The sequence below is a fragment of the Rhineura floridana genome, chromosome 3, assembly GCF_030035675.1.
Source record: "Rhineura floridana isolate rRhiFlo1 chromosome 3, rRhiFlo1.hap2, whole genome shotgun sequence".
NCBI classification, from domain to species: domain Eukaryota; kingdom Metazoa; phylum Chordata; class Lepidosauria; order Squamata; family Rhineuridae; genus Rhineura; species Rhineura floridana.
Genome location: NC_084482.1, coordinates 159346390 through 159362721, shown reverse-complemented (window position 1 = coordinate 159362721; position 16332 = coordinate 159346390). Strand labels below are relative to the sequence as shown.

Sequence of the window (16332 nt, the reverse complement as noted above, 5' to 3'; positions counted from 1 at the left end):
AGTTTATTATTTACAGAATCTGTAAAGATATTTATAGTGCAATCCTATGCATGTTTACTCAGAAGCAACTCCCAATGTATTCAATGGGGCTTACTCAAACAGGAAAGCATGCACAGAACTGTAACGATGCCCAACCTAAAATTCAGAATCATGCCACTTTAAGATTTTTGCAACTGTTTTATACTTGTTTTTATGGTTATTGGATTTTAAAGGGATTTATTTCTTGCTGTGAGCTGCCTTGGATTCCAATCAGCAACCCTACCTCATAGGGATGTTGGAAAAACTCCATATACACACACACACACACTGGAGATGTAAAATACATACATCCTATATAATTGTTTATTGTCAAAACCAGTTGGTCACTGCAGAGCTTAAAAAAATTAGTTTCCTACGTAATAAAAGCAGTGACATCTAAATAAGCCCTGACTAATTGCTTTAAAAAATAGGATTGGAGAGGGAGAGAAAGATTTATAGCACAAACATAATCCTTTGCTATGTTCACTCAAAAGTCCCATTAATTTACAGCACAATCCTAACCATCTCTGCTCAAAAGTAAATCCTACTGAATTGAATGGGTTTACTCCCGGTATGTGGGATTAGCATTGCAGCTTTACTCCCAGAAAAGCTAGAATAGGATTAAAGTTTCATATTGGGAAGATTTTTTAAAACACTACCCTCTTCAACAGCCCAGGAAAATTTAAACTTAATTAGAAAAGCATAACACATTGCAATGGCATTAAGATCTCCTGCACACAAGAGAGAATTTTGTTTGCTATTGATGAAAGCTGTAAACTTACTGAGATTTTCAAACAGGAAAAAAAAGTTTTCTGGTCTTGCAATGGGTTCTGGCTATTGTCTGGAGACCAGCAAATCCCTTGTCAATCACAACTCTGACTTCCCTTATTGGCTACAAACCTGAAAGTGTGGGGTTAGAGCAGCCAGCTACAAGTTCATTTAGCAGAAGTTGCGAGGTGGGGGAGGCTGATGTTTTGGTGTATATCTCTTGAACCAGACCACCTAGAAACTTTTTTTTAAAATGAAAGCTGCAAGTCCGTAGATCGAGGAGACTCACCCGGGGATGACCCCAAAAATTCAGAGTCTCCAGGCGAAAACCAGAGACCTGGTAACCCTAGATGTTACTGAACTACAACTCTCATTACCCCTGGCCATTGGTCTGCTTGCTAGGGCTGATGGGAATTGTAGTTCAGCAACATCTGGAGGGCCACAGGTTCCCCACCCTGATGTATGGGTTGTGTCCAATGCTACTCAAGTAGACCCATTGCAAGTAATGAATATGACTAACTTAAGCACATTACTTTCAATGGATCTATTCTGAGTAGGACGAGCATTTCATACAATTCTATGTCTTTGCACCTCTAGGGTTATTATCTTCATAGCTAGATCATTTTTCATGGTGGATAATTACTTCACAAATTGAGCTGCTATTCTTGGCACCTTTATAAGAATAACTCATAATAGTTTATGATAGAGGTAAATAAGGTGACAAAAGATTTTGTACTAAGCAAAGGTGATTTGGCAGTTTCTTTAATACTTCCAGCTTCATTAGTAATAGCAGTGGTTTTGCTTTTGTTTGATTTTTTAAATTGTGAACTAACGTGTTCTGATGATTATAGAGGATCATCATAAACTATCTTTCCAAAGTTAGCAATGTTTTCCAATTTCATATTAAATACATTTTTACTGAGATTGTTTCCCATGGAAATCGAAATGTTTCCTAGCAAGATTTTAGTTTTACTCCTCCAAAAATCAAACCTTGTACTAAACACTTTTGTGTAGTGTAAGCTGTTGGTCCTGTTGTATGTGGAGACCTGAGTCCATAAATCAGAAATCAAGCAGCTGTTTCTTAAATGTCATTTCAGGGTGGTTTTCACTGGTCATTTGCAATCATTAAATATTTCTAATTTATAAATTGCAATGAGAACAACTGTCTAAAGTGCTGGAAAAGTGGGCAGGGGCTATGTACATGATCTGACACCAGATAAGTAGGAGCTAGATAAGTAGGAGCTGGATACATGTTAAATCAGTCACAGAGCTCATGAGATCTGGCACTAGAAAATCTAATTGTGGCTACAATCCTATATACACTTACTTAGGAGTAAGTCCCTTTGCACTCAGTGGGGCTGACTTCTGAGTAGACACGTATGGGCTTGTGCTGGGGTCCTTCCTCTATCATGGACTCATTATGTGGCCTTGGAAAATTTATTCAACTTCTGTTCCACATCTGTACAAGAGGAATAATAATGACTTCACCAGGCAAGGTTGTGGATGTGGGCAAGAGGACCCAGCAGCATTTCCCAATTGAAGTCTGTATTGACAGTCTAACCCTATATAAAATTCAGTACACAAAAGCCAATTAATTTAAGTGAACTTACCCATGCCAAACTTTTCATGGGATTGGGTTGTAAAATACTTTCAAAACAAGCCTCTTTCATAGGAACATAGGAAGCTGCCATATACTGAGTCAGACAATTCATCTAGATCAGTACAGTTCATACTGACTGGCAGTGGCTCTTTGGGGTTTCAGGTAGGGAACATACCGAGCTGTAGTAGGAGTTTCCAGGGACTGAACTTGGGCCCTCTGAAGTTCAATGGTAGATAAAGTTACCAGGTTCATGGCTTGAGACTGATCCTGTATCTTTAGAAGAAGAGAAAGTCAGCCAAGTGAAGGTGTTCTTGCAACTCTGTAATGGGAGAAACCACAAGGTGGAACTCTCCCTTCCCCCTGCACAACTTTTAAAGATACAAAAGACATCTTGGAGTCCGGGCCTGGCAACCAAGAGGTCTTCTGTATCCTTAAAAGTTGTGCAGGGGGAAGGGAGAATTCCACCTTGTGGTTTTTCCCATTACAGAGTTGCAAGAACACCTGCACTTGGCTGACTTTCTCTTCTCCTAAAGACACAGGGTCAGTCTCAGGCCATGAACCTGGCAACCCTAATGGGAGAGCATCTGCCTTGCATGTAAAAGGTCCTGGGTTAATTCCTGATGTCTCTAGGTAGGAATGGGAGAGACTCCCTGTCTGAGCCCCTGGAGAGTCACTGCAGACATTCATTTCATTCATTTGCTATTGCTCGTGGCCAAGTAAGATTGTCTTCCAAGGTAAAGTCTTTAACAGTGTGTCCGTGAGTGACTGTGGAGGCCAATTCTGGATCCACACAGCCTCCCACAGTGAAGACATAGGTTTCCAGGTAGAAGATGGTCGCAATGAGGATTTGTTTGACGTGCCGCTTAGCTCGTTTGTCCCATTTGTCCTGTATTCGAGCTTCTTCAAAGTCCATAGCACCTTTGATAATAGCTGACCTCCATTTGGGATGTTCATGGGCCAAAGCTTCCCAGTTCTCAATGTTCATGTTACATTTTTTAAGATTCGCTTTAAGAACATCTTTAAAACATTTTAACCCACCCACCCCCGCAGACAATACTTAGCTAGATGAACCAGTGGGTCTGACGCATATAAGGCAGCTGCCTATGTTTCTATGTTCAAAACCTGAGCTGTGAGCCTTCCCCTTTTCCATAGAAGTATACACTTTCGCTGAATGAAAGTTAGATTTCTCTTTGCCGAGATCTCAGCATGTACGTAGCTGTTTTTTGAAGTAATGCTGTACTTCAATTCTTTTCCAGTGTAGAAAGGGCTGTGCAGGCCAGGCAACGAGTAGTTGCACCTGTTCTTTCATTCGGGGGAATTTCTGATTAATGTCTAGCGAGAAGTTGCTATTGAAGGCAAGCACCCCTCCTCTGTGTTTACTATTAATTTTAGCTGACCCCATCCCACTCTGGGAAGCCAATTTATCGCTGGCGCCTCTTTCATTGCTAGATGATTGCCTCTCGATTGCAGGGTGTTAGCAAACACCGGCAATTCTAAGGCGGCGATAGCAGAGCAGCCTCTGGAACGGGGCGACAAAAAGAGGAGCAGCAGCTGCTTCCTTCTCTTTTCCCTTTCCTGTAACTTGAGAGGCTGCAGATATCTGTCAGTAGGTGGCGCCCTTCCCTCAGCCGTACCTTTGAGTATAGGCTATATATATCCTATGATAACCGTGCAGGGGCTCAGCTTTTCCAGCGACTTCTAACCAGAGAAGGGGGCAGGGGAGAGAGAAAAGAAAGGAAAAACACTGCCCTGGTCTTACAGGGTCCCTTTTGTCGCCATATTCTCCATGTAGATCTCCAACAGACGGGATCCTATCTTAGGGTAGCGAGAAACGTCAATTGCTGGTATATAGATATATATATAGCAGGCTATATAGAAGGGATCATCTTCCAAGGCCAGCTGTCCAAGATGACGAACATATCCTATCACATCTCCAACCTTTTGGAGAAGATGACATCTACTGACAAAGATTTTAGGTAGGTCCCAAGCTTCGGTAGGGTTGGGTGTAGATCTGTGTGCGAATTGTAAAGCCGCGTTTTGAGGTTTGCTCACTGCGTGTGTAAATCTCGCCTTGAATTACACACGTGTGTATGTTTGCAAATCTTCTAAAAAGAGGAGGGTTGTGGAAGGGAGGGGGGAGATGTTTTTAATAACTGCTCCTAGGAAAGGAAACCCTTATAAAGAAGAAGAATTGAATGTTAACTAACTAACTCTTTATAAAGAAGAAAAAGAGGATGTTAACTAAGGAGGGTAGCTAGCTAGCTGTAGTTAATGCAACATCGCCCCTCCCCCTATCCTGGGGCCTGTAGTATGAGTTGTATCTACAGACTGGGCTAATAAAACATATGAAATGTACTGCAGGCTTCCAGGTTGGAGGTGAATACTAGGTCTTAGAATTTCTTATGCGGTCGTTAGTAGCTAATATTATGATAACCTTTTATGTCCCGAGAGGGAGGTAGAGAATCACTGCTAAGCAGCTGCAGTGGGGTGGGGGTGGGGGTGGGAAAACTTCTTAATCAGCTGTTACCATCCGGGAGATGATTGGCTGCCCTGACTGTGTTGTTTAAGAAAAACAAATCCGATCCTATTGCTCCTAGTGAATCACAAAGCTGGGGAGTGAGGATCAGTCCGGTTTGCTAGTGTGTTTGAAGTAAACCAAACTGGAGTTGCGTTACAACTGAAAGAAAGATGCCTTTAAACACACATCTCAGGAGTAACATGAGGTGCGGATTTGGGTTGTATATGATGTCTATTTGAAGGAATTACTATATGACTAAATGGGGGGGGGATCGGCCACCAAATCTGTTAAAGAGAGTTTGTAGCTTCATCTCCAAACATGTAAACCGGAGTATGGAGCTAATAGAGTCCAAGATGTTAACTGGAGGGAAATTCCTTTGATTTCAATGGAGTGTATGGCCTAAATTGGCTTAAATCCAAGTACTGTGATTCTGGTTTATCCTGTTTGTGCACTGGCCTGTTACAAAATCACTTACCTTACTTGAGGGATGCAAAAACAATGTTTTGTGTTAAAAAATGTTTTCAGAAATTGGGGAATTGTGTGTTAGATACGTCAACAGTATCAGCCTGGCATGGTGCCCCTTCACCTTCTGATACCAGTGGGATTTATACTGGAATATGCATGAATAGAACTTTATTATTGGAAGCGATGTTGAGATATGTTTACATTGCAGTGTGATGATGTCTTAGAAAATAAATGGAGTTGTTTATACACTGCATTGTCTTACCGTGCATATAATATAGTGTTAGAAATAAAGCTGCAGTCCTGTAAACTCTTACCTGGGAGTAAGTCTTACTGAATGCAGTAGGGCTTCTGAGCCTTCTGGGAGAAAGGGTGGGATATAAATTTAGTAATAGAATAAATTAAACTGTAAAATTATCAAAGGTCCTGTGCCACTGAAATAAGTTCTATTAGTGTTTTATGGTGTCTCAGTTGTGTATCTTGAATTAGCTATTGTAAAAACTTATTAGAGACAGGTGCTTTATTTTTAACCTTGTACAATATGGTTTTCCTCCTGGTGATAACTTATAGCTCAGAACTGAACAATTTTGGGATTCTTGCTTTGTGCAAAAGACTTTTTTTAAGTCTTCAGAGACAATAGTTAAGTGTTAAACATTTTAAATAAAATCTTAATGGGATAATTAACTCCAAAGAAGTTTTTTTAAAACTTCAATGGATTTCAATGCACCTTGCTTCCAGGTACATGTGCCTAGGAGGCAGCCATAAGGCAGAATCCTATGAGGTTCTGTCATTAGTCAATATGTGGTCAAGAGGAAGAGTAATGACTATGACATTGGTAGAACATCCCAGTCTGTGGCATTGGAAGTAGGCCAAAGACATCACCTTGGCACAGCAGAGAGGGTTGCTGTGTTGAATGATCCTATCATTGTGAGATGTGGAGTTACTACATATTCAGATGAGGTGTGGAACTAGGTATAAAGTAGCTGTATATCATCCTATAAGGTTCTCAACAATGGCAGAGACAGGTGTTTTGATGCTAACTTACATTCAATCCTATCTGTGTCTATTCAGAAGTAAATCCAATTGAGTACAGTGGAACTTACTCACAGGTCAGTGTGTGTAGGATTGCAGCTTTATATAATTTATTTATTTTATTTATTATTACATTTATGTCCCACTTTTTCTCAAGGAGCTCAAGGTGGCATATATGGTTCTCCTCCCACTCTGTTTTATCCTCACAACAACCCTGTGAGATAGGTTAGGCTGAGTGACTATGACTGGCCCAAGATCACCCAGCAAGCTTCTCGGCCCAGTGAGGATTTGAACCCTGATTCCCCAGGGCCTAGTCCAACCCTCTAATAATTGCACCACACTGGCAGAGTGTAATACTGTGGTCAGTGACTAGTTTTCATGGTGGTGCAGCTGCAGAACCAACTTTGGGGCAATGTGCCAAGTACATTCATGTTTCCACATATACTATGTGTTGCCTGCACACCTCCTTAGCTCTGCCTGTTCTCTCCATGAAATATGCGTGGGAAGAGCTCTTCTGGTTTTGTCTTTCTTTCCTTCCTCCCCCCGCCCACCTTTTAATGTTTCCTCAACAGCAGCAAAGGAGGAGAGCTCTAGGGAGGAGATACTGATTGGGTGCTTAGTAATGACTCCACACTTTTCATATTACATTTCAAATAACTCAGAGCCGGCAAGGAAGCCTTCCTATATGTTGCTTTCCATTTATCCCACCTCTTGCCCTCAAAGTGAATATAGACATGAAAGAGAACAAGAAAAGGAGAGAAGGCAGCAGGGAGAGAGGAAGGAAGGTTTAGACAGTGTAGGTTGGGGTGGCACAGAGCAGCTATTGGGAATTGACAACCCAGGTTTGGCCCATGCTTACCGGTGTGGTGAGGATCAGCTTCACCTGCCTTTCCTGGGATGCCACAGATCGTTGTGGGTGCAACTGAAAGTATGCAAATCTTTCAGTTTGGTGTACCTGGTCCTGCTCCCTGTGTACTACTAGTTCACTTTTTTACAATATACATGGAGCATTCTCAAACGATGCCTTTCTCTGACCCCCCCAAATCCTGTCACAACTCCTAAGACTAATCCCTGACTGAAAGCTTTAAAGTCCTTTATATCTAAATTTGCCAGATATGAACAGCTTCCCCTGGCCTGTCCAAATCATAATGATAAGCTAAGATAAACAGTACATAAAAACTGCTATTTGGATGTATAAAAATCCTTCTTGGGCTAGAGATTATGCAGTATTGGGAATAGTGAAGTCTGTGATTCTGGGGGGAAATTCTTTTGGGGTTCGGTATTGATATCTCTAGAGAGGTGCCGATAATAAACCCTGAGGTGTGGACCAAGTTTTGTTTCTGCATAGTAGTGTCTCCTCCAAGACCTGTTGATAAGTGTTGGCTCTGGGTCGGGCATAGCATTTCTGCAAATGTTGGCACCATTAGTATTTTCTTAATGACGAAAATTACTTAACATTCTCCTACCGTAAACGTAGCACCCTAAAATACATGGGAAGATAAATGTAACTATTCAGGCTAGTGAAGGCTCTCAGTGGTGCTTCACACTTTTCTGCAACAGGCTGAGTATGCCAGTGTCCCACTGGTGTTTTGCTGTTGTAAACATTTAAATCATTGAAGAGGATGCACATCTCTCCAGTTATGCAGTATATGCAAAATTCAGTGTGGTTTCTTTAGGGAAGATTGAGTTATTTTTTAAAAAATGTTTTAAGCTAAGGAAGTCCTTTGCTTCCAAATGCCTTTTATTATCTGTAGTTAAGGGGATTCTGTTTGTTAATTTAACAGTTCTTTCTTGCATTCCTGGTTTATGGATTTTTATATGTTATGCTGTCACTTTCCCTTTTAAATTGGATCTGTTTCTATCAGTCAGACAACCTGTTGCTGATCTTTCTTTCTTACTTGCTTTCAGGTTTATGGCTACCAATGACCTAATGATGGAACTGCAGAAAGATTCCATAAAGCTAGATGAAGATAGTGAGAAAAAAGTTGTGAAAATGCTTCTAAAATTACTTGAGGACAAAAATGGGGAGGTGCAAAATCTGGCTGTCAAATGGTAAGACCGCTCTACGTCAGTCTCAACTGTGCTTGGGATCCAACATAAAACTGCTAAGGTAGCCCAAAGAGGATTTGACAGGTTTTACATCTGCTTTGTCTTCTTGTACATTGCTTTCTTTCTTATGAACTTTTCTGTTTCAAACAATGCAGGTTCAGTTTCCGGTTTGTGACTTTGCATCCTGGCCCTGCCCTTGAGGGGGTTATGGCTGATGTGTGTGCATATTTGCTTGCCTATATGTGCGTGCACAGCTGAGCTGGGCCTTTGTCCTTGGTATATAGAGGCAGCAAGGATCCCACTTAGAGTGTCAAGGGAGAGAAATAAATATGATTTATTATAAAATTTCTTAGAGACACCCCTCAGTTCTGAAGATTCACTCCTCCATAGCTCTCTCCAGTTAAAAGATTGCCTAGCAGGGATGAGGCAACAGAAAGTGCATGGGGTGTACGCTTTTCCCTAGATTTGCCATCTCCCAATGTTGTCTTGTAAAGGATGTCCCTCACCTAAGAGGTGAGGCTTCTGAATTTGGGGTAGGGCTGTAGCTGTAGAGCACATGCTGAGCATACATATAGTCCCAGACAGGGCTGGCAAAGACTCCTGCTTCAAAGCTCTGGAGAGCTGCTGTCAGTAAGTGTCAACAATGCTGAGCCAGATGAACCAGTGTTTGATTTAACATAAGCTCATAAGAAGAGCCTGCTGGATCAGGCCAATGGTCCATCTAGTCCAGCATCTTGTTCTCGCAGTGGCCAACCAGTTGCCCATGGGAAACCCGCAAGCAGGACCTGACTGCAAAGAGCACTCTCCCCTCCTGCGGTTTCCAGCATACTGCTTATGGAGGCACGGAATAGCCTTCATGGCTAGTAGCCACTGATTGCCTTTTCCTCTATGAATTTGTGTAATCCTCTTCCAAATCCATTCAAGTTGGTGGCCATCACTGCCTCTTGGTATAAGACAGCCTCCTGTGTTTGTTCCTATGAATATTTTCTTCATAGTTGCTGTATCCCAAGCCCTGTCAGGGTAAGATTTTTTTTAAAAATGTGTGATTTCTGTCCCCTGTCCCATTTGCAGTTTGGGCCCTTTGGTGAGTAAAGTGAAAGAGTATCAGGTGGAAACTATTGTTGATACACTGTGTACGAACATGCTATCAGATAAGGAACAGCTCCGGGACATCTCCAGTATTGGGCTGAAGACAGTTATTTCTGAGCTGCCTTCTCCATCTACAGGTAAAGCACAGACATGCAAAAACCCCGACCCTATTTACATAATGAGACTGGTTCTTACCATGTCTTGTGTAGGATGGTAAAAACGGAACACATGTAGCTTTTCAGAAACTCCTTTTCCAAATGTTGGAAGGCATTAAAAATACCAAGATATTTTATGTCCTAAGTGGGAAAAGTTTGTCTTACTTTTAAAGCTAGAAGTGAAATGGTTAAGAATTACACTGGGACTTAATGCAAATATCATCACTCCCTGGTGTAATCAAAATAGGTGCAGTTTAAGGGAAATCCAAATCTTGCAAATAATTTTGACGTGCCTCCAAAGAATAAGCTGTGATGAATTGGCTTACAAATGGTACAGTTAATTGGTTTACAAATGATACAGTTAATGTTTGAAAGAACCTTTTACAGTTTTAGGGCAGGTGTCATTGCCAGGCTTCTCTGTTTCGCCAAAATGGTATGCCCTGTTGCCATCTGCTGTAAATCTACAACTGAACCAGTGCCTGCTAAATTGGCTCATTCTTCGCTAAAACCTTTATCCTGATCTTCTCCCCACCGTGGTAGGTTCCACCATGACAGCCAATGTATGCAAAAAAATCACAGCCCAACTGACTGGAGCCATTGGAAAGCAAGAAGATGTGTCTGTGCAGCTTGAGGCTCTTGACATCTTGTCAGATATTTTGAGCAGGTATAAAGAAAGTTTGTTTGAAGCAATTGTGTAGTAGGTTGCATTTGCAAATTTCTAAGCAAAGCTTTAAGGACTGTGTAGCAGAATCCTGTACATAGCTTCTCAGAAGTAAGTACCACTGAGTTCAATGAGGGTTACTCTCATATAAGTAGGTGTAGGATTGCAGCTTAAAAAGTGATTAAACAGTGTAATCCTTAGCCCTGTTTATCTAGAAGTAAGTCCCCCTAAGTTCAGTGGACATGTTCTTTAGTAAGTGTGTTAATAATTGCGATTTAAGTGTTGTTGAACTAAATGGACTACTATATTAGAATGAGGGGAAACTCCGCTTCTAATTACTACCCTGTGGATTCCACAAAGCATATTGGATGACCTTAGTCATGATGCTGGGTGGAATCCAACATTGCTGCTTGTGCATCACAACATGAGCGTCCTCTTCCTGCCCCGTGCACTCCTAAAGTCTGCTTCATAGGGTCTTCCAACCTTCCAGAGCAGATTATGGGGGTATGTAAAAGACTACAAGGGGAAGAAGGAAAGGTGAAGTCCCATTGTGCAAGTGGTAGTCTGTTCCTCTCACACATGGAGAGCATGGACACAACTCCAACTCTTTTGTCTGGTAGGTTAGATGTGGGGATGAATGAACCAATGATCTTTCTGTAGCCAACCTGAGCTTTGAGGTAGAGTTGAAAAAGAGCATTAATAGAAAATGTAGCTTTTGTTTTGTGGCAAGTGTTATGCAGTAGAAAGTGTATTATTTCTGCTGCACCAAGGTGAAATAAATATTTAAAAAAATCATATCAGCTCAGGCACTATTCATAACTTGGTTTTAATAAACTTGTTCTTAAAAACTGTATTGATAGAAAATAGTAAAGTTCTGTTCTTCATATCATTGTAGAAAGGTGCAGAGAAGTGCTAGCAGGTGACTTTCTTCTTCATGATTTTACGGTAGACTGCAGCAAAGCATCCTCTCCATTTGGAGAGGAGTTATGTTGACCTAAGTCTCTTGTGTTTCTTGCTCACGACTGCAGGTTAGGGGGGACTCTGTACTCCTTCCATTCCTCAATCCTGAACTGCCTCCTTCCTCAGCTCACAAGTCCCAGGTTGGCCGTGCGGAAAAGGGCCATCATTGCCCTAGGTCACCTGGTCTTGACTTGCAATGGGAACATCTTTGGAGAGCTTATGGAGCACCTGTTAGCAGAGCTGAAGAGAAACAACTCCACTTCTACCACAAGAACATATATCCAATGTATTGCTGGAATCAGCAGGCAGGCTGGGCACCGGATAGGTAAGTCTTGCTTGGATTCTTCCTTTGCAAAGGCTCACCATGTATTTTTTGAACTTATGACTGTTGTCATCAAAGGTGATTTCTATGCCAATCTCTTATCCCAAGTTCTGAGATCTCCACCCAGCTCTGTTTTATTTCTTTTAGTTGGATTTTTGTCTGATGCTATCTCTATCTTGTAAATTGCTCAGAGGTTTTCTACAATCAAGTGGTATATTAATTTTGTTTTTTAAAAAAGTAACTCCTGCATGCTTGAAAGACAGCATCTTTGTGATCTAGTTGCACTACTGTGTCTTATGGTGTAAGCAGGAGCTAAAGGTAGCTTTTATTGCTTAGGTAAGCTAAGAATCTTTTACAGAATCAATGGGGCTGGAAGAGGCCCAGATGTATGAGAGCCCAGCTTGCTGGCCTAAGATAAAATTCTGATGGGCCACAACAAACAATAGGAGTGAAGAATGTATTCCTTATCAAAGATATCTGCATAGTAGATGGATCCACGTGGCTCTAGCAAATCAGCCCATCTAGAAGCAGCAAGGAAAATCTTCATATGGATAATTGTAACAATCAAAAACTTGAATAGATGATTTAAAGTAAGGATGAAGGTGGTTTTCTCTCTGTAGCTGCTACTATTTTCTTGGGTCTGTGTAGTCCTGGGGCTTGTGATATCTAAGGTGCAAACTCTCACAGCACTTCTCTGTCTGGCTGTGGGCTCCTTTTTATATTGTAAAGATGAAGTCACACATGATCATATTTCTGAAAAATATTTGATATTCCAGATTCTTCTTCCAGCTCTGCTTTGTGGTTTCTAAAGAAATGAAGGGGGGGGGATGAATATATATTTTGTATACATGTTCCGTTTAAACCTCTGGAATATCTTGAAGGCATGTTAACTGATGCTTGACTCAACCAAATAACCCTAAGTGGGAAGAATGTCCCTTTTAAAAATAATTGTATACTATACAAAATTTGTAATTTGATAAGTTTTAATATCTGGTTTTTAGTTTGTTAGTTATATTTCATTTTTACTATATATGTTGTACACCAGTTGGACACATTTATTGGGAAGCAGTTTATAAATCCTCAGATAAACAAAAAATAAGTAAACTATTCCACTCTTACATGGGGTTTCTAGTGGTCTCATTTCTAAGCAGCTGATCAGGACCACACCTGCTTAACTCAGCAGTCACACTATTGATAACTCCCAGATTGCTCACTGGGCCTGGGGAAAGATTTCTGTTAATGGTTCACTCTGTCACCCTCTTCTAGGAGACTATCTGGAGAAGATGATCCCATTAATAGTTCAGTACTGCAATGTAGAGGATGATGAGCTGAGAGAATATTGCTTCCAGGCCTTTGAGTCTTTTGTGAGAAGGTTTGTGTGTTTTTATCATAGTCTTCTTTTCTGTGATTGGCAAAGTGTAGCATGCAATGCTGCTTTGCTTTTTTTAAGGGGTATGTGTCTACTCTCCCATAAGCTGCTGCCCATGTCAGGAACAGAAATCTGAGCTGTCTGCTCTGATCTGTTCATAGTTATGGGAAATGCAGGAATCCAAATCAAAGCATTCCCGACAGATGGCTGTCCAGCTGCTTCTTGAATGCCTCCAGTGTCGGAGAGCCCACTACCTCTCTAGGTAATTGGTTCCATTGTCATATGGCTCTAACAGTTAGGAAGTTTTTCCTGATGTCCAGTCGAAATCTGGCTTCCTGCAACTTGAGCCCATTATTCCGTGTCCTGCACTCTGGGACGATCGAGAAGAGATCCCGGCCCTCCTCTATGTGACAACCTTTCATGTACTTGAAGAGTGCTATCATATCTCCCCTCAGTCTTCTCTTCTCCAGGCTAAACATGCCCAGTTCTTTCAGTCTCTCCTCATAGGGCTTTGTTTCCAGTCTCCTAATCATCTTTGTTGCCCTCCTCTGAACCTGTTCCAGTTTGTCTGCATCCTTCTTGACTTGTAGAGACCAGAACTGGACGCAGTATTCAAGATGAGGCTTAACCAGTGCTGAATTGGGCAATGTGGGAAGATATCCAGTGTTTTGAATAGTTATTAATCAGGGAGAAATACGACACACTGAGCCTCTCCTATGATGATGCTTAGAGTGGTCCTTTTATGCTGTGTGGAATCTGTTATTTGGCCCAGATTTCAGACAAACATCAGTTTTCAGATGTATTTCAGTAAAAGAACCCAGATTGCATATATATTCCTTTGTACACATGGATCTGACCCTTTCATTGAAATGAATAGGAAGCTGTGGGAGATGATCATGTGTGCATTTGAGACCTCATGCTTGTAATCAGTCATATTTAATGTATTAAGAAGTATGCTGAAATAAGTTTTTGAGATGGATGTAAGGTGTGCAGAGCCTTGGCATTGCCAGGGGCAGTTACACATTGATTGTTTTGAAAACACTATTTATGGAATTAGGTATTTTATTCCATGTTAATTTGAGCTTCTCTTGCTCTTTCTAAAGGTGTCCAAAAGAAATTGGCCCTCACCTTCCTAGTGTGACGGGATTGTGCCTGAAGTATATAACTTATGACCCAAACTACAACTATGACAATGAGGAGGAGGATGAAGAAGAAATGATGGAAACTGAAAATGGGGAAGATGAGGAACAAGGTTCTGTGGGCTTAGGATTCTGATGATGATATATTCGGAGAAGCCATGACTCTTCTGCCAGTAGCCTGAACAGTCATTTCAAACCTCTCTTTTCTGAGTTATTCAGCCGAAAGGCTGGCATGGAGACTCTTTCTTTTCCCTAGCCAGTATAACATGAAAATGATGTGCTCATTACTATTGAAATAACTGTAAATTAAGCTTTTGGCTCTCCAAGAATGTTCCCAAGATGAATCTTGGAGCATCCACAGGATGGGTTTAAATGGATCAACTAAACCAAATGATTTCCTTACTTAAACGGGGGGCAGTGAGACCCTGCTTGCTTATGATCAGCTGCCACTTGGCTCCCCTTTTCCCAGAAAATTGGCCACCAGTGTATATTTATCCTGCAGTTGTTTTGAATGAGAACTAGACATAGCTAGCTTATTCTATTGTGTTGGCTAAGACAAACTATATCTCAGCTGTGTGCTCTCTCATAGCAGGTTCCACCAAGGGGCCAGTCTACTCAGCAGCTAGCAGAAGGAAAGAGAAAGTGATGGCCCCCCCTCTCTGTTTTGACTGGGACATGGAATCAACTTTGGCTTCTCTCCTTTTGCATTTTTTTAATATTGAAGTATGTCCGACTTGGCCCTCCATCCCTTTTCCTCCTACATCTCACTGGACCAAAAACTATATGAAAACCCTATTGTAATTATGTGGAGATTGGATTATATATCATGTTGTATTTTTTGTTTGAAAAAGAAAAATGGGATGCAAACCAGTTACATCTTCAAGCCTTCGGCCCCTATTTTTCCACTTTCCTAACGTCTGGTTTTTGCCCTTTCCTCCTTAGAAAGTGATGATGAGTATAGTGATGATGACGACATTAGCTGGAAAGTTCGCAGGGCTGCGGCCAAGTGCCTCGAGGCTATTGTCAGTACTAGGCATGACCTTCTGCAGGATTTCTACAAAACCCTGTCGCCAGCTTTAATAAGCAGGTTCAAGGAAAGAGAGGAGAATGTTAAAGCAGACATCTTCTGTGCTTATATATCTTTGTTGAAGCAAACACTGCCCATTCAGAGCTGGCTGCATGCTTCAGATGAGGCAAGCAAGGAAGATATACCTCTCACCATGCTTCAGAATCAGGTGAGTGATGGAGCAATGAGCTGGTGTCCTGAAGACATTATGCTGCTTAGCACAAAGATGGGGAACGTGTGGTCCTCCAGATGACATTGGGTTCCTATTATACCTGACCATGGAACCTGCTGGCTGGGAGTGAGTCCTACCTACGGAGGGCTGTATGCTGTCCATCCCTGGTCTAACAGATAGGTGGTTTTAACACACTGAACTCATGTTAACTTGCTGGCTTGATCCAAATGGAGCTCTGTTGCCCTTAAGACCTCAGAAGGGGAACACGTTTACTTTGATGTATGGTGGTCTGGATCTGTAAGTCTATAGTCAGCAACAGTGGAAGGTCACAGCCTACTATTCTTTTTTTTTTTACAATAATTTTTATTCAAATTTTCATAAAACATAGAAAACAAAATCATAAAACATTCAAAGACAAAAAACAAAACAAAACAAAAATGATTAAACAAAAAAAAAAATGTTGACTTCCCATTTGTCACATATCAAATCAGTTATAGGTCTACAATATATAACAATCCTGTCTCTTAAATCATATTATAAAATCACTTTCCTCCAGTAGTTATCTTAATTAATCATCAAATCTCATAAACATTACTTTATTCTTTCCACAAAAAGTCAAAGAGAGGTTTCAATTCTTTAAGAAATATATCTATCAATTTTTCTCCAAATAAACATGTCAATTAATCCATCTCGTTAATAATTATAATAATCTTATTGTCATAATCATAGTCCAAATAAACATTTCGATTAATCCATCTCATCAGAATCTGTTAGGTCCAATAATTTCAATAGCCATTATTCCATTATCCCTATTAGTTCCATCTTCCATCTTCAATAGTCCTGTTAAGTCCAGTAATTTCAGTGTCCAATCTTCCATTATCAGTATTCCATAATAATCTTGCTGTGGTAGCCATAGTCATATAATAAGAGTCTGATGGGAATTTCCTCTATC

General features: G+C 40.9%; 1 protein-coding gene across 4 annotated transcripts in view; it reads left to right on the top strand.

Annotated features, from left to right (window-relative positions):
- Positions 1-3975: 3975 nt before the first annotated feature.
- The window catches only part of LOC133380699 (cullin-associated NEDD8-dissociated protein 1-like), a 29362-nt gene continuing 17005 nt past the window's right edge, over positions 3976-16332 (top strand). Inside the window, exons 1-8 of one of the 4 annotated variants that reach the window (XM_061618496.1) lie at positions 3976-4362; positions 8307-8450; positions 9519-9673; positions 10232-10355; positions 11381-11637; positions 12901-13006; positions 14107-14255; positions 15085-15377. In XM_061618496.1, coding sequence (XP_061474480.1) covers positions 4295-4362; positions 8307-8450; positions 9519-9673; positions 10232-10355; positions 11381-11637; positions 12901-13006; positions 14107-14255; positions 15085-15377 — 1296 coding nt within the window. In that variant the 5' untranslated portion in view covers positions 3976-4294. Of the gene's footprint in view, positions 4363-4565; positions 4763-4946; positions 5110-8306; positions 8451-9518; positions 9674-10231; positions 10356-11380; positions 11638-12900; positions 13007-14106; positions 14256-15084; positions 15378-16332 lie in introns of those variants that run through there. The other 3 variants (XM_061618493.1, XM_061618495.1, XM_061618494.1) reach the window with 3 other exon arrangements.